We start from the raw sequence: 21,606 nt of genomic DNA on the forward strand, positions 1-21,606 counted from the left end.
TAACTCCAATCCTTTACCCAATTTTCTGAACTATTTAATCACTCAACTGTACTCTAAACCCTCTCAATATTTCCCAAATCTATCTTACCAGGAAACACAGATTAAACTTCCTAATAAGAATTATTTTATGGATCTTGATTCCTAGATTCCTACTTTAGAATCTTAATTCCATTAATTTCCTAGTAACAGTGTTCTGAATCACGGTTAATAAGCCACCATAATGTCTAGGCCAGTTCTAAGAACACAACCTAATACTGGAAGGCTTGCTAGTGGATACAGCTAATGGAATTGCTCTTTTACACTTAACAAGCTTATTTCTTAAAAATAGAATTGAAAATTGTATTCATAAGCATAACTGTATTATAATCACCACCTTGGAATAAGAACTAGATTAGTTCCCCTCCCCCCCAAATGTCTACATTTAATTTAGGACAATTATTTGAACTTTATAAGGAAACACACACTATAAAACAAGAACGGAGAAAAAAATAGAAGGTCGACATTCTGTCAACTAAATATATTTCATGATAAACTACTAAATTGAAACAAAATTAATTGTCTTTTTGAACTAATTTTCATTTTATACTTAATTGGCTTTTTCATTAGACCATCTGGAACAATATGGCTTCTGATCTAAAGTAATTGCATCTTGGTTCATAACTGAGTATATGTTCCATCACATGCATTCTGGGTACATCAATATCTCTAATTTTTACCGTCCACACCACCTCTCACACACACACTTGGCTGTCAAAAATACAATAAAATATAGGTGGGAATTATTATACCTATGAATATAGCAATTAATGTCTCTTATGAGGAAATTTGGCTCATCTTCAAATAATCTTTTATCAATGTGGCAATTGAAATACCAGATGTAATTTTATATAATCAACTTTCTACAAGAATTTTTATCAATTCACGGCTTAGCCAATGGTCTTTACTTCAAAGGGAAAACATACGCTTCAGTAAAGGAAGGAGAGAGACCTTACAACAACAATCCTATGATCTTCCTCTTACATCATTGGTCACAAAAAGTCTCTTTAACGCCACTCCCTGCTCACCACCAGTCCAATTTCAAGTCCAGAGAGAAATGACCAGTGTCCAAAGATTTGCTAATTATTCCCAAAGGACAAGAAACAAGGAGGAAAAAATTTCCAGAACAACGTCATTACAAACATGCTGAATATCTTCCAGAAGTGTCAAGTTTCTTCCACAAAACAAATAAAAGCCTTGTTGCTCTGCTGACACAAATTTCAGCCAGTGCTTGAATTAGTATTTATATGATTCTTTTATCTTTCTCTTCCAACTTTTATGCACTAAAACAAAAAAAATTCAAATTCTGTTGCTTGGTGTAAATATCCCAACTAAAGTTATGCTATAATACAAATTTTCATCAAATATTTCGAATATTTATCCCAAGCAAATGTATAAAATACAGTTGGGTACATTGGGGCAGAGACTGGTTTTGTGAATAACAGTTGCCTTAGAAGTGATAATGTTTATGGAGGTAGAAAAGAACTTCTACATGAGCAGTAAATCCTTCTCATTGTGGTCTGTGTGCACATCCTCAGAACTACGTCTGCAGAAGCAGAAAGTCCTCTGGGGTGGAAAAAGTCAAGGAGTCTGTAGCCTTAGTGAGCGGGGTTTCAGTAGCTCCACCAGGGTAAGACTGAGAAACAGACACACGGAGGAGCAACTAGATGCTCCTTCTGGTGGCATCGTGAGTACCTACGTCTGCCTTTCCATCAAGGAGGCTGGCTTGTGATGCTTATTCATATTTGGACCAATCCGTGGATTTGTACCTGAAAACCACCGTTTCAATTCTATTTGTAAAGATCTTTCAGGTAATTAGACCTTATGTATACTTTTTCAGAGACTACCTCTGCTTCAGTTCCAGCATTACCAGTACTCCAGAAAACTTTATAACTATCACTCTGATAGATATTATTCTAAATTAAAACCATAGTGATAAACAAATTCCACCTTATTGAATTTGGATACAAATTTCCATCTTACTGAAATAGCAACAGACAAATTTATTTCCTAGAACCAAATTCTCCTACCTATCATCTCCTATTCTATTAAAAAAAGAGAAGTTAATTAAACTTAAAATAAAGGAAAGAGAAAAGATAAAGATACATATCTATATAGACAGATATAGATATAGATACAGATACAGATGTATCATGGCTTGAATTTTACATATGTTTTCCCTTTGTCCCCAAACAGAAATGGAAATTGTTAGTATCTGAAGCTCTGGTTTAGAAAATACATTTACCAGTCTTAAATGACAGTCACAGTAAGAATGTTAAGATGCTAGAGAATCATACTTAGCCTTCTTCTAAGCAGGCCTTCCTATACAAATTGAGTCAGGGCATTAGGAAAATATAAACTGCTTATTTTCTGGCTTTCAGTCTATGAGGTTGTTTACTCAATTCATAGAATCATAGAATTTTAATGTGAGAAGCCACCATGGAAATATCTAGTTCAACCTTCTCATTTTACACATAAGAAAACTGAATCATTCTTTTTACATGTACCCAGCAAAATTAAAAGTATAACTCATTCATTACGCTCTATTTATATATTTAGGCTTCTAAGATGCCTGTTGATACCAATAAAACTCTATTTCAAAAGTCGCAGAAGCTTCTGTTCCACGTGTCTTATAATAAAACTGCATTGTGCCCCTTACATATTGTCACCACTATTGAACTCAAACTTTAAGAATCTCTAACTCATGCTGAGTGAGAAATGATAGCGCTAAAATCAATCAGAATCTAAGCATCCTTGAAGCAAGGCCTGTATCTTACCTGGCTTCACGGCCCTAACAACTAGCAGAGTACCTATCAAACAGCAGGTGGCTTTTCTCCTGTGTTGACTGGTTGAATGAATGAATGATTGCTCTGAATATCAGTATAGCAAAGTGCACACGAGGAGAAGTGGAACATGAAGATCGCTCCTGGGCTGGTTTGCGTTCTTTAGTTGTGCTTCGGGTGTTTATCAGTACTTGGAGTCCCAGCGGTTTGTCATCACAGGATCTTACCTGAAGTTCTCACAAGAATAGGTACCACCCTTACAGCTTTCTATTCTTAATGCTCTAAAAGTGTACTGGAAACAGTCCAACAGCAGCATGACTGAAAGAAAACCTGCCATTAACTAAAGACATTTCTAACCTGCATGACCATTGACATACTCCTCCTTCTCTTTCCACTTTAATTTAAGCTTATTGCACCACAGAATCATACGGTCATTTAAACTAAATGCTGCTGTTTGGAATCCAAACAAGCATGAAGACTTGCTCTGTTCCAACATGCTCCCAGTCTTTCCCCAATTTTCTTAGTTCAAATGAAGCTACAGAAATGTAAACGTCTTACCATCCAGATGGTCCACGTAACAATACACGTCATAAGTTTCATGAGGAGAACGGAATCCATAGGTCCTGACTCCTTCCTTCCCCATCATGTCTCCGTAACAGCCTTCTCGGGGGGTCCGGATGGGATATCTGGGGAAATAACGGGCTAGTAAGTAGCACTTTATTCTTAACTCTTGAATTCATGAAATTAAAGCTTGTAGCCCCCACATCACTTACCTAACAGTCTGATCAGACAGCCAGCCCGCGTCACACTGCTCAAACCCATCTTCATAAGCGGCATGGAGCTGCTCTGGGGTTGCTATGACCGCCCCAATATCCAAACAAGCCTTCTGTGCACTCTCAAAATTCAGAGTGTACCTGCTGGTCGCCGCTCGGTAGTGAAACACGACCCCTGCAAAGACAGCAGCAAACAATTATGGGCATGTTCAAATCTCCCACCAGTCTGGGCAAAGTTTCCCTTTGGAGAAATACATCAAGTTACTTGCTAACATGATAACAACATCATGATAATTCTTTATTTTTACTTTATGTAGCATTATACAAAAGTATGGTGATCAGAAATTCCATTCATCCGGGGGTCTCATTCTGCTCCATTAGAAAGTTTCCTAGCCAGGAATTTTCTGTTCGCATGTGAACAATCTAAGAAAAAGACTGAAGCAGCGAAATCCCACATGGTGGATAGTTGTCCTAATTACAGGCAGTATTCAGGCTCTCATGGGAACACTGGACAGCTAAAGGAACTAGATGCTGCAGGAGGTACAAAGAGTTAGGGGGCCACAAGATCAACTTCTACTTCATGATTTTATCAAGGGCTGACGCAATAGAAGCTCATGAACATTCACTAACACTACTTCCTCCAAACATGGAACATCGAGACATTTACTTCCAGAGACAGGATACTAAGATGGAAAAGACACTGGACAATACGGGTGAGAAGGCTTGTTCCAACTCCCAATTTGCTCCTTAATCATATACTGAGCCTTAACTTCCTCCCCTATAAAGTGTAACTAATACTGCTTATGTTATTTGATTGATACGAAGGTCAAATTAGGTAAAGAGTTTAAAAATGTTGGATAGGCTACTAAGTACTACCTAAATGTTTATCATATTCATTATGTGTCCAGCATAACTTAGGGTCTCCACTATGACAGAAAAAATGTACGAGTTTTATCCCAAAGAAGGCCTGAAATAAAGTTCTCCAGACTTCCTCTGGGTGGAAGCCAGGCATTCTGGTATCTGCCTCAAATTCCACTTTGTTGTATTTTAGGAGTTGTATAAACCAGTAGTTCTTGAGCTGTGTTCCAGGGCTCAAGAAACTGTCAAAGGGTTGAGGAAAGAGCAGCTGAGGAGGTGGAGCTTTGGGTCCTCTCCGCCCACTTCAACAAGAGCACCTCCGTTTTTAATTGGAGTAAATATGGTGACTCATTTCTATAAGACTACAAAATGAATCAAGCTAATGTGCCTGGGGAGTCACTGGAAAATAGAAATTGGGGCAACGAGGTCTCACGGATGAGATTTTATTAAGGGTCATGTCATTTAAGACCAGATTTTTTGTTACGCAGAATGGATTTTGGTTTCCAAGATATCTTCCACTCTCCTTTTATTCCTACTAATTTCCCAGAGTTGACAAAAGTCTGTCTCTCACAGCCTGACTTCTGGCTATAAAACTGTCTCTCACATGCCCACCCTTAGTTTGTCTCTCTCTTCCAAGAGGGATATGTGCCTATAATGTAACTTCTGGAGAACAGACTAGACATGTCATAGATAAGCATCTCTTATAAGCGTCAACACAAAAAGATCTACCCGGGCACCAAGTAGATGCATTGACAACTAACATTCATTTTCTCGTTTCCAATATTCATGAAATTTCTCAAAAGCTTTTCAGAAAATTTGTACCTTTATAGAACTACCCTAAAATTACCAGGAAGTATATATGGTGCTATCTGGTAAGTATGAGGGAGAGTTTATAATGATCTCTAAGGCTTAAGCAAGAAGTTGAATGGTTTTAAATTAGTCTTATGTTGATCAAAGCTTCAAATAGTCTTCTTGGTAATTAAAAATCTTCCATGTGCACTGAAGATTGGCAGTAGGGGGCACAAAGGGGCCACCGCGACCAGGGCAGGGAACATCAGTCTGTCTAAGTATCTGCAATTGTTGGGATAATTTGAAGACCACATGGGGCTAAGGAGATTAAGTGGAGGATTTTCATTGTTTCAGAGGGGCAAAGGGCAAATCCATTGCTAATTCTTTAATGATGAAAATTGTAAGAAGTTGTTATACTCCTTTGGGATTTTAAAAACACAAGCATATACATAAATAAATTTATATAGAGTGTGTATCTGACATTACCATATATATACGCGCGCACACACACACACACACACACAAAAAGAGAGAGAGAGAAATATCAGTAGAAGAAAACAATCTCAGGCTAACTACAATAAATGATAAAAAGGTTAAAAGTCCAGGATACTTAGTGGATGCCTGGACCATATAACAATAGATTTACAGAAGAGAGCAATAGAAACTGAACATAAAAGGATGTTCAAAAAATTAATTTGTCGCATCTGAAATTCAAAGTATTTCCTTTTGGCTACACAAGAAAGAGTTTTAATAAAACCCTTTGTATATATTTCTGAAAGGTAAATATTTTATAGGGAAATGGAGGGTTGGAAGAAAAATCTGTTCCGTCATGTCTGGGTATTAGAATTTTGCTTAATAACTTGCCAAAATATTCTGCTTCCAAGAGCTATGGCATTATGTGTGTACCCAATTAAAGCAATTTTTCTTTGCTTTGTCTCCTAACTTAAATTCAAATGACATATAAACCATCACTGAAAGGGGGCCGAACCCAAAATGTCTCATTGCAAGATGGAATGGATAACGACTAGTGTATTAACTGAAAAATTCTCTGCGTTCTTGTTTTGATCCAATTCAAACGTTTATTGAGTCCCGGCCTTTTTAAGGCACTGTGCTATGTACCATGGGGCTTATTAACTGCTTTATTTCTTCAATGTAAGTTAAGAAAGAATTTATATTTCTTAAAGGCAAACTCAAAGATTTTAATAATCATGCTAGGAGAGTGAGAAATAGGAGGAAAATGTTCTTTATAAGTATATATATATATGTGTGTGTGTGTATGTCTGCATGTATGTATATGTGCATACACACATATGTAAAAATCAAAACAAAATGTAGATCAGTCTTTACATCTTAAATGTAATCATTGATAGGTCTCCATAATGAAGTAACGATTTTTGAACTATATACCATGTTTTGAGGTATTCATTATTTCCAGTATACTATACTTTCCTACATCGAATCAACAAAGGCTGCGCAAAATGTCACCTTGCTTGATCCTCAAAAAAGTAACTTCATTTTTGGTGAAAGACATGGACTATTGGAATGATTGATGTTTTTTTCTACTTGCCCAAAGCGTAAACAATAGTTACTTTTGAGTACTGTTTCACAACACTTCTGAACCAGGTATCATGTTATACTACCTTCCTAAAAACTCCAAAAGCCTTACCATCCACAGCCAGCGACACCGTGTCTTGAGTGTCTTCAATCCCGTACATGACGTCACAGCGGTAGCGGCCCGCGTCACTGGCGCGCAGTTTGACCACGGTGAGGGAGGCATCGCCCACGTCCTCGGGGTGTGTAGGCACCGCCACTCTCCCTTTGTAGCCCTGACCAATCTTGATATTCCCATTTTGGGCCACGAGAACAGTCGTCTCCTTTAAATCTTTTCCATTCTTGTCCAATTCAATCTTAGACCATTTGATTCGGAGAAACTCACTGGTGGTGTTGTAACTGGGTGGTAAGGTAGGCAGGGTTGAAAAATGACAAGGTAGGTTGACTTTTCCAGAGAGGGAGCCCTTAACAGGTGGGCTTTTTTCCACTTTGACTGGAAGAAAGAGAAAACACCAAATTAGCAGTCCTGAGAAACCGAAAATGAGTCTATTAAATATGTGAATGGATAAGGCACTTTCACAGTGGTTTGGTTACATCTTCAACATGTGGAATAATTAGAATGATTTTATATACAGAGGATAGTATACAATTTCAATAATGTTTTATAACAAAGACAGGGATTAATAATCCTCATTTTTCTGTACTAAAAATATGGCATTCATTTTAAAGTATTTGTAACTTAGTGTGTAATGTGAACAAAGAAGTGATCAGATAAGGCAAGTACTGGAAGATGGACAAGCCAGGGCAAAAGGAGTCCAGACTCAGCCCTGCAGGTTGAAAGACTGGACCAGGCTAGGAAGGGCAGGGGAAAGGTGAACTTAAGTCTACAGGTCAGAAGATGAACAAAGTTTGCCACATTACTTGAGAGGAAATGAAAATAAAATTTGAAGAGGAAGTGAAAATAAAGAAAAGTACTTCAGTACACTGGAGAAGGGGAAGTCTCAAACTGGAAGAATCTCTTTTGGTTCAACCAAAGGCTTTCATCATAGTGACCAATCCAGCTGCAATCACTTTGCAGTGAAACATTACCTCTCGATTATATCCTGGAGGAAAGATGGCATCTGTTCACCTAAACCTCCTAAACTATTAATCTGCAGAATGTCTTTCTGTTTAAGCCCTTAAACTTTTGTGTGTGTGTGTAAGGAAGATTGGCCCTGAGCTAATATGTGTTGCCAATTTTCCTCTTTTTGCTTGAGGAAGATTGTTGCTGAGCTAACATCTGTGCCAATCTTCCTCTGTTTTTCGTGGGATGCTGCCACAGCGTGGCTTGACGACCAGTGCTAGGTCTGCGCCTGGTATGGAACCCATGAACCCCAGGCTGCCAAAGCAGAGTGCACAAACTTAACCACTAGGCCACCGGGCCGGCCCCTAGCCCTTAAACGTAATGAGAAAGAGTACACTGACTACAACTTAACACTATTCCATGCAAAAGAAAACATTCCTTCACTCTTATAGGAATCCATTCCCCTCCCCCTCCTCTTTCCCTCATCTTCAGGTCTCTACTAATTGGTTAGAAGACGTGTTGGTAATAACAATAGAAATTATCATTAATGCACACACAACTCCCACTTTGTGAAAATATGATGAACAAGCTAATAGTAGCCTCTAGGTGGAGTGAAATAATGGTTCTTAATCAACAAAATGATGTGTGTCTAACACTTAGTCTGTTAGTGGTCAAAGGTATATGTAACACACATCTCAATATGGACGTGCGTCAGAAATGATATAGCTGCCAATATGGCCCTGTGGATTGAGTTGGGGATAAGTCATTTTGAAAATTGCAGGAAGATATGGAGATATTATGCTCTTTAAGAAAAATATAGTCTCTATTGCTAAAGATTGAAATTTAACTCCAAAAAGACTGGCCTATAAAATCTTTCATATGATACAAATAAACCTAATATAATTAATACAGTATTGTGTGTACTATATATATTGTATTTATGATAGAAGTCATTAATCTATTTCAAATTTATAAAGGTCGTTGCTATCACGGGTTTCTTTATCATTTACTAATCTATACATAGCTTATCGAGAATAGGATTTAAGGCACTTAACAAGATTAAATAAGAATAAAATGAAGTGTGCTATTTAGCGACACTAAGTTAATCTTTAAAATGTTACTAAGACTATTAGCACCTTGGAATAGTATCACAAGGGAATAATTCCTTTTTTTTTTTAAATGAAATAGCAGTTTTTTGTATGTGTGTAACGAAGCTAACATCTGTTGTCAATCTTCTTCTTTGTTTTTTCCCTCCCCAAAGCCCCAGTACATAGTTGTGTATCCTAGCTGTAAGTCATTCTAGTTCTTCTATTTGGGATGCTGCCTCAGCATGGCCTGAAGAGTCGTGTGTGGGTCCACGCCCAGGATTCAAACTGGCGAAACCCTGGGCTGCCAAAGCAGAGCCCACAAGCTTAACCACTTGGCCACAGGGCTGGCCCCATGGAATAATTCCATTTTTAATGGCCTCCTTGGCTTACAAAATAAGTTCTCTTACTTAACGCTCACCCTCAGAGTAAAACTGATCCAATCCGTTACTAAGGATGCTCCACTGAGCGGAAGTAACACTCAAGCTCCCCAGCTGGCTGGTGACAGACCTGGCCAGAACACGTGCCTCCTTCCACCTAATCAAGAAATCTCTCACATAAAAAAAGTATTACTTTTTTGATGAAGAATAAATAGCTTTACCATCAACCTCAATTACGGCATAAATTATGAGATTCTTTATCATCGCCTTAAAAATGAGTTTTAAGATAAGTGGGATCCCATTTCTTAATATTTATTACTAAATTATAGTTCTGTCCACAATTTCAGATGTGTAGGGGCAGATAAGACATTCAGCCCAACCTATGCAATCAGGAGGTTTCTGAAACTTAGAGCATTGCTCAATAACTGTACTGTAAGGAGAAGATATAGTGGAACAAAATGATGTCAAAAGGCAAATTTCCCAAGGGTCATTTATTGTTCTGGATGTTTATAGATACAAGAAAATTAAAAGCTTCAGCTGAATATAAATATATATTCCTGTAGAATCCAGTCCTAACAACAGCATTTACAAAAAGCTGCGTGGTCAAGTCTTTTGTGTACGAAATCTTGGGTCTTAATGCACTGGGTCACAAGAACTAAGTTCACTAAATCTAAATATTTTAAGAAAGAAATTTAGTAGTTCAGAGGGTAATGTTTATAGACTATGCATGTTTAAAAAAAAAAACCTGCTACCTGCAAGAACTTATCTGAAACTCTGACAATGCAAGTAATAAAAATGAATGCTAACAAAAGGTTCACTGTTCCCACGAGATGGTTTGTGGGTTAAATGAGTACAGTAAGGGAAAAATCTCTAAATAATGAATGATCAGTTACCTTTCGTTCTTTGTCAGTAAATTCTGCAGAGCAAGGATGATGTAAACTCCATCTACACAATTTGACTAAACACACACACGCAGAACTTGGCCAAATAAATGTCAGATTGAGCATGTGGGAATTTATCACTCTGTTAGGCGACAAATATCACTCTCTCGTTCATTCATTTATTCATGACTGTAGATGACTCTGTTTATTATTATTAGAGGACTATCCAAAGAACTAGGCCAATGCTCGATAATCAATATAATGAGTATTGTTAAAGCAAAGAGCTCTTCATGCATTAAAATAAGCCAACATAGCAGGAGACTAGGTGTTCCTTAGTGTTAGTTATGACCTTTTGAGTGCCTAGGAATAAACAGAGGAAACTTTAAGAGGAGAGTACTTGCATTAACTTACAAGTTTCCTGCTGTGTGTCCCACTATGAACTTGGTAAATCTGTTTTATGTGGCTCTTAAGTCTTCAACTTTTGCCCCTCATATGAAAAAATGAAATTCTTCTGAAATTAACCCCAAACTAATTACATCCCTTAAGCATGATCATAGATTTACAAAGAACTTGGTTCTTGGAGTAAAGTATAATACACTGGTTAAGAGCATGGACTATGGGAGCCCGACTGCCTGGGTTCAGCTCCAGGCTCCAACACTAAGTAGCTGTGTGACTGTCTACATGAGCTGTGCCTCCAAACCTCTTGGTACTACAGTTTCCTCATCTGCCAGATGGGGAGAAGAAAAGCATCTGTCTCATTGAAGAATTAGATTAAATAAATTAACTATGCAAAATACTTAGTACAAGTCCTAACATGTAGAAATTACTCAATATTGTTAGCTATTATTACTATTTTAAAATGCTGTCAAGGATCTATAGCATAAGTAGGGTTTTTTCCCCCATTCTTTGTGTGAGTTCTTTCTTTAGCTTAAGTAGAAAGTCTGAGTTTTAAGTGGAGGGATGGTTGCCTTGTCCCTCAAGGTTCTCCCACTGTTTTCTCTGGAATTCCCCTTCTATTTCTACCCACCTAAACCAACTCCCTTTTCTGTATCTCCTTTCTGTGTCTTCACTGGATGCTGTTGTCTTTTCCTCTCTGTGACCTTCACCTTTACTTTCTGAAAATGCTAAAGAAGACAGCCTCTGGGCTGTTAATGGATTGGTGGAGCCTAGACTTTGATAGCCTTCTAGGTCATTCCTCTCTCAGTTTAAATGTTACTTTGTCAAAGAAGACTTAACCATCTCCCTCCTCCAACCCAGGCCATTCCCAATGATGTCACTCTACTTTATTTTTGTCAATCTGAAAGTACCTGGACTATTTGTTTACTTGTGTATTGCTTGTCTCATATAACTAGGAAATTAAGTTTAATGAAATTCAGGACAATGTATGACTCATCCACTGGTATATCCTTGGACACCAAGAATAATACCAGGCACATAGAAGGTATCAAATAATATTGCCAATGGGTAGATAAATGAATGGGTAGGGGAATGGAAGGATGAATAAATGGATGGATGGATGGATGGATGAAGTGATACTTAAACTTTGAGTCTTGAAGAATAAATTGAAGTAGAACTGTGGAGAGCAAGAGAAGGAACTGCGAAGCAGAAGGAATTCCATGTGAAAAAGGGGGAACTATGAAAGTCTACGCATGGAATTGTAAATTATTTCAGAGAGTCTGAAGCAGAGAGTGAATGTGAGAAGGAAGGGGAAGCTGAGTCTGAGAAGTGCATCAGACAGGAGCAGATCACTGAAACTCTGGGTCAGGGTAGTATCTATCTTCATGGACCCTCATCCATGAATTTGGGATTATAGAACCTTCATTAGGTGGATATATAATTTAAAGCTAAAGAACAAAACAGTGCATGGGCACTTATCCAGTTACTTTAAAAGAAAGAGAGAGAAAGAAAAGAAAAGGAGATGGGGCAAAAACTTAGCTGTCAGCCTTCTCTTTCTCTTCTTGACTCTTCTCAAACTCTAGCCTCCTAAGGGTTTGACAGTCTTTCTTTTTTTATAAGAAAGTCATTTAGTAGTACTGGAGAAAGTGAAATTTAAAAATATGCCCAATGCCACACAGGAGTCTTTGTGCACAGTCTGAAGGTAATCTGAGAAGTTACAGAAAGCCCACGTGCTTCTTCAGCATCCTGTTCATTATTTTGTTTTGACTGATTTATTTAAACCATTGTTTTCAGCCTAATAATATTTTAGCTGAAAATTTCAGCACTGAGTAGAAAAAAAACCCTTCCTTATAGTGACTCCATATTGCCATTCCATGCCCCAGTACTTAAATTTTTATTCCACTTAGTGCCAAAGAAATTGTCACCACACTCACCTTTATGTAGTGCATGGGTTGCTATTAAGGTAGAGCACATCCATAAGATGCTCTTTATATTTATCAACATCTTGTCCTAGAAATGAAGAAAAAAACAAAGTAAATCATAAGCATTCAGGTTTGTGGTGGGCCATAAATCACAAGGAATTTGTGCTTTGATGAAATAAGAATACAAGAAGTAGCTCCACTTGGATTGTAAAAACAGGAGGGAAGCTGCAACAGGAGAAGTTATCCAACACTTTAATTATTAGTTTGACTCTCACCCAATGTGGTAGGTACCAAAATAATCCTAGAACCCAATTTGGGGACATATAACAATATGGATATGTGGGACAACCACAACTGGGTAGGAAGAACAATAAAGACCATAGCCTAAGTAACTAGTGGCTAGGAGCTGGCACAAAGAGGGAAGGGTGACCACAAAGTCTATTTAGAAACAGGAAGCTGGTCAGAGATGGAGCAAGGGAAGATGGGGAAACAATAGCAAGAGATCTTGAAAGAAAGGGAGTCATGTCAAATGTGAGGTGGGAAAGAACGCTTGGTGGTTCATGAACATGGTATCAAAACAGAGAATAACGACTCCAGTAGGCTTTTTAAAGCACAGACTTCAGTTAGTTTCTAGGAGGCTGAACAAACAAAATAAATGTATTATAAGGAGCTGTTAATGACAAAAAAGACCAGTGCTTGCCATGAGTTTTAAAGCAGTTCCAACAGTTCTAAAGTCTGCAGGGTAAAGAAAGAAAAAAACCACCCCTTCCTGAGAGTCAAGAAACCCTGTGCTGGCTTTGTCATTAATTTATTGTGTGACTTTGGGGAAGACATTTAACAGTCTGGGTCTCAGAATGGTGCCTGCCAGCTCGAATTTCTATGAGGCTGTAATTATGAGGAGAAGTTACCAGTGTTGGGGACCATTTAGAAATCAAAGAACCAATCTCAAGAGAAGTGCAAATTATTTGATTTCCACAGTTCCCTTCTCAGCTACCTTTAGAACTATTCTACAACAGCCATTTTTGGTTGGCTACCCAGGAGCCAACCCTCTTTCTCCTTTCTAACAAAACTCAGATTCTGTTCTACCATCTACTCTCCTTCACACAGCCATGTATTTAGAGAAGCCATGGTCAAACTCCAGCCCAAGGGATGATCCTGATTATCCTAAGTCAGTTACCCTGGTCCCATTCCTTTCACCAATGATTGGTTTTGGCATGAGTAGATGATGCAATTTTGCCCAATGAGATGTGAGGGGATCTCTGTGAGGAGTGGAAGAGGTGATCCTGGGAAAAGTATATTCATGTTAACGAGAGAAAATAGGAAGAGATGGTTGCTTTTCTTCAGTGGACATTGTCACGATAAGATAGTTCTTCTCAAACAGTTGAGGCCATCTTGCATCCATGAGTGTGTAAGAGAGCCTCTGGGGATGAAGCTGAGAAAGAATTAGGAGAGACCGGGTTAAGCCCTCAAGCATGAGGCCTATAGTGGGCTATAACTTTGAACTTCTTTTTACATGAGATAATAAATTCCCTTATTATTTAAACCCAATAAAATCAGGGCGTTTTTTTTACTTGTAGCTGAAGGTATCTGACATCTATTTGAATTGGCACCTGAAATAACTTCCTAACACGTTCCTTAGAAAATATCTAAATTTTATGTTATTTAGGAAACCTAGATTGAAAAGAAGAAAACGTTGTAAGAATCCAAGTCAATTTGGGCTCAAGTTCAATTTCATAATCTACAACAGTTATTCCTTTTTCCTTGATGTTCTTCTCTATTTGAGTGCTTTATTTTATATATCTTGAAATAAGTGTCAGAACTTCTCTGAAACAAAATTATAAAATTCTAGATATTTCCTAAAGAGCATTTTTTAACCTAATACATTATATATCTGTTTTCCATCGATAGGTCATTTGACAACTCACAATGAAGAGCATACAGTTGATAATGCTAAACTAACCTTGATAATTGAGTTTATTATTTATCGTATAACTTCTGGGATATGCTAACAGATGTTGTTAAAGACTAACTGGGAAATTAGATTTCCACATTTCTGGGTTTCTTATAAGATACCGCAGCAAACAGGAAGTATACACTTATATCTCAATGCCATTACAATATTTTAGGGAAAAAATAAAGACATCAATTTCACTTACTCTATAGTTTAAAGTTTCCAAACAAAACGAAATTTTAGGTAGTATCATAAAATGCTATTAAAGAAGATGCATTCCATGAGTATTAACCGAATTCAAGTAGGAAACTTTTCTATAAATGTACTTATAAACAATAATTTCCTATTATTCTTTAAGGAAAATTGAGAACAATTTTTTTTCATGAAACTTTTGTAAGCGTAATAAAAGTCTGGGCTGCACTGTCAAATAGCCCTGAATTCAAGTTCTGAATCCTCTGCTAATAGTCTGTGATTTTGGGTGAGTTACGAACTCTCTCATTTTCAGTAGCTATTTGACTGTGAAAAGTAGTATTTAATTATTGGAGTGATTATAAGAATTGATAAAATAATGCACATGAAATATAGCTCAGTGATACACAGTGTATTCAGTACTCAATATTTATTATTAATGTTACTAATTCAGGCTTTCTACAGGTGTTCTTTTCCTGGTTTCATATCACTAATAATAAAAAGAAAAGTATTTGAAGCTCGTGCATTTGAAAATTATAACCTGGGTTGCCACAGAAGCAGTGTACATCTTTACACTTAAAATAAAGCACCCTATAATAACTTACTGCTATGTGCTTTGAATCATTACAGGTAAGCATGTTTTATCTCCTCTGTAGAACAGTAGGTTTCTGGAAGGCAGAGCTAGTGTCATAATCAACTTACTGATTCCCACAATATTTCCACAGTGCCAGGTTCAGAGTAGACCCTTGAGGAAGGTTTGCAGACCAAATGCATGACCAATGCCTCCATCTCCTACTCAGAAACATACTTTGAAGTGAAGTGCAAACAATCTCTTGAGAATATAGGCAAGCAGGCTAATAACACCTGAAATACATTTAAATCATTCCAGTTGAATATTTACCACGACACAATAATATCTGATGTTGGTCAGTATCTAAAGTGTTGGATCTCGTAGGAAAACCAGAGGAGAAGGTGTGATCCTGACCCAGGAATGAATCTTCTGCATCTTGATGTCCTATCCATGACAGAAACTCAAGGTCTTACTCTTTGTGCCATACTTTGTCCTTATAAAAGTGTCGTTTTTTTTTCCTGAGGGAGAAGAGAAATGGTTTTTCATCTATTTAACAAGTATACTCATCACTTGATTTAAGATTGCCCCTAAGATAAGGCCAGGGAAGGAAGCCAGTGCATTAAAAATACAAAAGAGAGATCAGTCATGTTTTAAATATATTTGCATAAATATGCTTGAATAAGTTGACAACATTTAAAAATTGGAGTTTTCACACTAAGCCTCAGATCTCTGACTTCTTTTGAACAATCAGACCGAGCAACTCCAGGTTCATGGTCTTGCTGCCAATCATCGGCATTAACACAGCAGCCTCACCTTGGCTCTGGAAGCTCAAGGTTATAGCTGGCCCCACTCGGCTTCTCCATTTCCACTCCATGCCTGTTTCCTGTAGGCACCTGAGTTTGCAGCCCTTGATTTAAAGGATGGTCATTAATCTCTTTAGTAAATATCTCAGAGTGCTTTTACTGACCTTAGTTGTCTCAGAACTATGTTTCCATGGCCTCTTCCTTGGAGTCCATGGGCATTCATTCCATTTCTCTAATTTTCTTAAGACTACGTCCATATTCATGGTTGTTAGGGCACACTATTTGCCTTCTGCATTTGACCTTAGTAAATGAAAAACTTTCTAAAACAAAGCTTTTATCTTTGTATTAGCACCACTCTGACCCCCATTCCCATTCTTTTGCTCTTCTGTGTCTGTCTTGTAAGCATAATCTGTTAGTGATAACAAGTCTGGCTGCATAGAAAGACCTGGGAGATGACAGCCAGTGCCTATATTTAGCCTTCCACTGCAGTGAAGTCAATGAGAAGAGGAGAAAGTCATTGAACGATCAAGGAACAGCTGACTGAGGCTGTTTAATTGCCTGGGAGACACAAGAGACAAGGTCAACAGGACTCCTATCTGTGAGAGATGTCTGCAGAGAGCATTAGGGTCATGGCAGGGACGGGCTGCCTCAGAGAAAGAGAGCCAAGGTTCTAGTAAATTGATATTTAATATTCTCCCTTGATCTTGGGGAAGGCCCTCTGAGCACAGGACGACTTGAGGATGCACACATAGCCGTTGCGTCTTCCAGTCTTCAAATTAGTTACCCTAGAAACCAATTGTCTGGGACATCTCAGCCACAAGATAGACACAGTGAGCACTGCCTATCATCTTGCTCCTGGGTGCTTTCTCACAGGAGGAATTGCTGTAATGCAGAGAGAAATCTCATGGTGTAATCACAAAATCTCATGAATTTACCTCACAGGAGTCTAGGGCCCATGTGAATTTATCACTAACCTGCAACTCGATTGCTGAACCTGGACCTGGCTAAGCTGTTTCACATCATTGCCCCTTAGTTCTCGGCCTGATGAACTCCATCCTCATCATTCTATCTAAACCATACTGTACTCTCGATTCCCTTTCCCATCTGCTATTTTCATCATAGCACAGATCACCATTTTGTATGTATTTGGAAACTGCCTTTCTCCACCCACCATACTATAAGCTCCAGGAGAGCAGTCTTTGGTGTTTTGTTCACTGTTGCATCCACAATGCCCAGGACACTCGGTACATATTTGTTGAATGAACGAATATGCCCATTTTTCAAATAATCAGATGCATATTATATACACTATTTGGCACATTACTTTCTTCACTTACAATACAACATATCTTGGAGAACCTTCCAAATCAGCAATACAGTTTTTCTGTTTATTTTTAACAGCTGCATAGTTTTCCACTAGATGAATGTAGCATCTTTCATTTTACCACTTCCTATGATGAGCCTTTAAAGTATTTCCAGATTTTTGCTATGATAAACAATGCTGCAAAGGGCATCCTTGTCCATTTGTCTTGGGTGACATTTATACCAATATCTATATGACAATATCTAGAAAAGGAATTGCTAGGTCAAAGGGTATATGCATTTTTTAAAAATTTGATAGCTATTAGCAAATTGTTTTCTAAAGAAGATGAACCCATTTACATCCTGACAGTGGCACACGAGTGATCCAGTTTCTCCACACCCTGGCCAGCACAAACTTTCATCCAACTTTTTTATCTTGACTGCTCCACTTGATGAAACACTGGTAAAGCATATCATTGTTGCTTTAATTACTATTTATCTAACTATAAATGAGGGTGATGAACTTCTCATATAATGAAAAAATCTCTTTATTTCTCTTTCTGCCAACTGCTTATACATAACATTTGGCATTTTTTTGACAGATTGCAGTCTCTTAGTTACTTGTGGAAGTTCTTGGTATATCAAAAGATTTAATAGCTTTTTGTCTCGCAGATGTTTTCCAAATGTATTCTTTGTTTTTGTGTAAATAATTAAATTGTTATTTAGTCAGATATCAATCTTTTCTAGGATGGTTTCTGGATTTACCTTTTGCTTAGAACAGGTTTCTCTACTTCTAGTTTATTATTTTAAAAATCCTATGATTTCCTCTAGGTATTTTTTTTTAAATGTCAATCTCTACATTTCATATTTGATCCATCTTAACTTTATTTCAGGAGAAGAAATGAGGTAGAGATTGACTCTTACTTTGAGTGGACTAATCTGTTGTCCCCAAGCCATTTTAAAAATAACCCTTCTTTTCCATTGAATTTCCATGTTGATTTTAGTCTATTTCTGGACTCTGTCTGCTGTTCAATGAAACTAGGCAATTCTTAAAACAATATGCCCCTATCTAATTCATTTTATAGATTTAGTAGGAAACACACGATTTAGGTAATACTGATATTATTAAGATTATAGAATTAGATCAATATGAGTCCCATGAACATAATATATTAACACCTCTTATTTTTATAGTTTTCCATTTGCCAAAACCTTTCCATAGGTAGTCACATTTTTGATGTTTATAACTGTGTATCCATTTGACAGGTTTTGACATTAAAAGTCTAGAAGTTGTGTCTTCATCTGGTTTTCTCAGCTGGTAAGTACAACTCAAGCTTTCTGATTCGAAGTCTGGCGCTCATTCCACTACACCACAGGGACCACCAACTCAGTAATTTAATAATAAAAAGGTTATAACTCACCTATTACAGACATGTTTATTATAAGCTATGTAATCGCATTTTTATAGACATAAACACCCCTCAGAATTCTTAGAAGAATGAGGTAGGATGTATATAGATACAGAAATAAGGTAAACTTAAATGCACATCTGCATTTATACCCTTTCACAGATAGATTTCTCTAGAGGAGTTTCAGGAAACATCACTGACAAGCACAGTAAACAAAGGTACTTTGCATTGACCGCTGAAATACAACCACTCTTGGCACATTCAGCGATAAGAACTGAGCAGAGTCAAAAACCCTGGAGAATATATATATAATATAAATGCATAAATATATATATATGTAATTTACCACATCTAGGCTACCAGAGGAAACTGGCACAAATTCACTAATTGAAGTGGAGTTTGGCCAAGATATTTATCTCTACTTCCTCTCGTTCTGACTCCAAATCAGAGAGAGTACAGGCCTTGTGTTTTCTGGTAAAGTACAGCCCTATGCAACAATCAGCATGCTTTCTCACACGAGAGCAAGGAACCCCCAACAATGAGTGTTTGTGAGTCCTAACTGGTTTCTCTAGGTGGGTGGTGAAATAATAACCTACTATAGTCATTCATTCTTTTCCTCAAAAGAACTATGTGTCTTGCTAAGTTCTGCTTGGTCACAGGGCAATATCCCATTTTAAGTACAGTGTCTAGTGATGTTTGCCCATGAATAAAGTCAACAGAAATGTTCAAACCCCACTAGGAAAGGAGAGCTTAGTTATATGGCTGCTGGGAGACAGCGCTGGTTGATCTTTCTGCTCTCAAAGGCTCTGATCCTCAATTAGCCACCAATCATTAACCACAAAGTATTTAAGCATGATATGAGGAAACAGAGAACAATGACTCTATCTTTAACATTAATCACATTCAGCTTTAAGTTAGCATTTGGGGTCTTTTCCAAACAGAATTAACAAGTGTGCAGATACAGGTAGCTCCAACATCAGAGGTATTCCCCTCCAGTTTGCAGGCACAGAGAAAAAGAAGAAACCTATGTCTGTAAACATATTTAAATCTCGGGGGAGTCTTTTCAAACTTTATCTTTAAAAGCAGGAAATACAATTTAGGAATAACTTTTAATTTCTTTTTTTATCTACTAAGAATAGCAAAGTAAAACTCTGAATTCTTACATAAATCCTTAACGATTATCTTGACTCTCATCCCTCTTCCCACCTCCCACAAGATTAAGGACCGTGGACTTCCTGCTGGAGGAAGTAATTGCTCAATCACTTTGGAATCCATTGGAATCCTCTGCAGTATTAGTCGGGACAGGCATATGCAATTGTAAAATATCCCTTTCTTTGCTTAGAGCTCAGAACTAGAAGTCAGTCTCTGAGACCTTCTGCTTGATACCCTTACATTCCAAGTTACATATTTCCCAAACTGGGAACAGATTGTATCTCAGAAAACTAGTTGTTGCTTCCATTGTGCTTTCCTATTTTTATTTTAAACTCACAACATCCTATTTTAGGACTTTGTATGAATATTTTCACCATAGGTTTGGCACAATTGCCAGGCAGTACTTAAAATAATCTAGGTTACAGCTTTCAGAGGGAGTCAAAAATCCAGGGAAAGTGGATCAAGTAGATATATCAGATTTGAGATCGAAGAGGTTATTAAAACCGTGTTCTTCCAAGATAGATACAAGTAGGAGAGTTTAAAATGCAGCTCGAAGTGGCAGCATCTAGTCTGCGCCGCGTTCCCCCGTCCTCGCTCAGCCACTTCATGCACGGGGACCCGAGTTCCATCCGCAGCCACTTAAAGTTTGCGCTCTGGAATTCCGTCAGTCCTGTCACATGGCAATCGTTTGGCATTCTAGACGAACTCTTTTATGACAGTCTGGGACGTGATTATCCTGTAAGTGACTAAAACTGGTCTTTCAACCTACTTGAACGTATTTAAAAAGTCAATATATGCAGCACAGGATAAACTCGTCTCATTTTTCTGCCAAAAAAGTTTGCTTGGAATAAATCTTTACTTCTCAGTCGCAAGGCAAAAACTCCTCCTACCACTTCCAAGAAACAAGGAAAAAAATCCAAACAGTCTTTTAATAAAAGTGTTCAGTGCCGTCTGGGTGGAAGTGGGGTGAGCTGCAGCTGCAGCGGGTCTTCCAGGCTCGCCCCGCCGAGCCGGGCCCCGCCCTCCTCCCCCCCGCCCCGCCCCCCGCGTTGGGGCGGGGACCCGGGAGGCGCCCCGCCAGGTTCCGCGCGGAGCTGACTGCGGGCTCGGCAGCTCAGCTGTCTCCGAGCCGCAGGAGTCACACCCGTCTCGGGCCGGGAGCTGAAGCCCCAGCCCACGTGGCGGCGGCTGGTGAGCCCCGCGCTCCGGGAAGCGCCCCGCGCGGTTCCTCCTGGGCGCAGGCTGAGCGAGTGGGGAGCCCCAGCCGCCCCAAGGAGCTAGTTGTTCTCTCACCCTTCCGTCCCCGCACGTCGCTTCAGTCGCGTTTGTTATCGCTCGTGGCATTTAAAACATAGCTTAACACGAAACACGAAATTCAGTCCAAAACCTGAAACGAACCCTGCCTGTCCGCTCCTGGCTATTCGCATTCATCTGCCCCATCTCTGTTCCTTTCTTCCTCCTCTTCCCTCCACGGTCCCCTTCCTTCCTTCCTTTCCCTTCCTGTCTCATTTTTTTCTCCCAGTGCCCGCTCTTCCCCCAGATTTCCACGTTCGACGTGTGTCGTGAAGTTGAGGAAGTTTAAACTTTGGATTAGGGGACCTTCTTTTGTAATGTCCTGGGGTGAGGCCCTAGCACTGGGTTCAAGCGGCCATGGGCCTTAGTAAAATTTCAAAAAGTAAGGCATTCTGTATTATCTTTCTTAAAGTGACGCC

The 21,606-nt window shown here is 38.5% G+C and overlaps 1 protein-coding gene across 2 annotated transcripts in view; it reads right to left on the reverse strand.

Annotated features, from left to right (window-relative positions):
- Positions 1-21,606, reverse strand: part of VCAN (versican) — a 105,668-nt gene that overhangs the window by 81,485 nt on the left and 2,577 nt on the right. For both annotated transcript variants that reach the window (XM_046666395.1, XM_046666396.1), the window contains exons 2-5: positions 12,530-12,605; positions 6,906-7,283; positions 3,593-3,767; positions 3,378-3,505 (exon numbers count right to left, since the gene is read on the reverse strand). In XM_046666395.1, the coding sequence (XP_046522351.1) occupies positions 3,378-3,505; positions 3,593-3,767; positions 6,906-7,283; positions 12,530-12,599 (751 nt within the window). In that variant the 5' untranslated portion in view covers positions 12,600-12,605. The remainder of the gene's footprint in view (positions 1-3,377; positions 3,506-3,592; positions 3,768-6,905; positions 7,284-12,529; positions 12,606-21,606) is intronic.

This window comes from Equus quagga, chromosome 7 (assembly GCF_021613505.1).
Source record: "Equus quagga isolate Etosha38 chromosome 7, UCLA_HA_Equagga_1.0, whole genome shotgun sequence".
NCBI classification, from domain to species: Eukaryota; Metazoa; Chordata; class Mammalia; order Perissodactyla; family Equidae; genus Equus; species Equus quagga.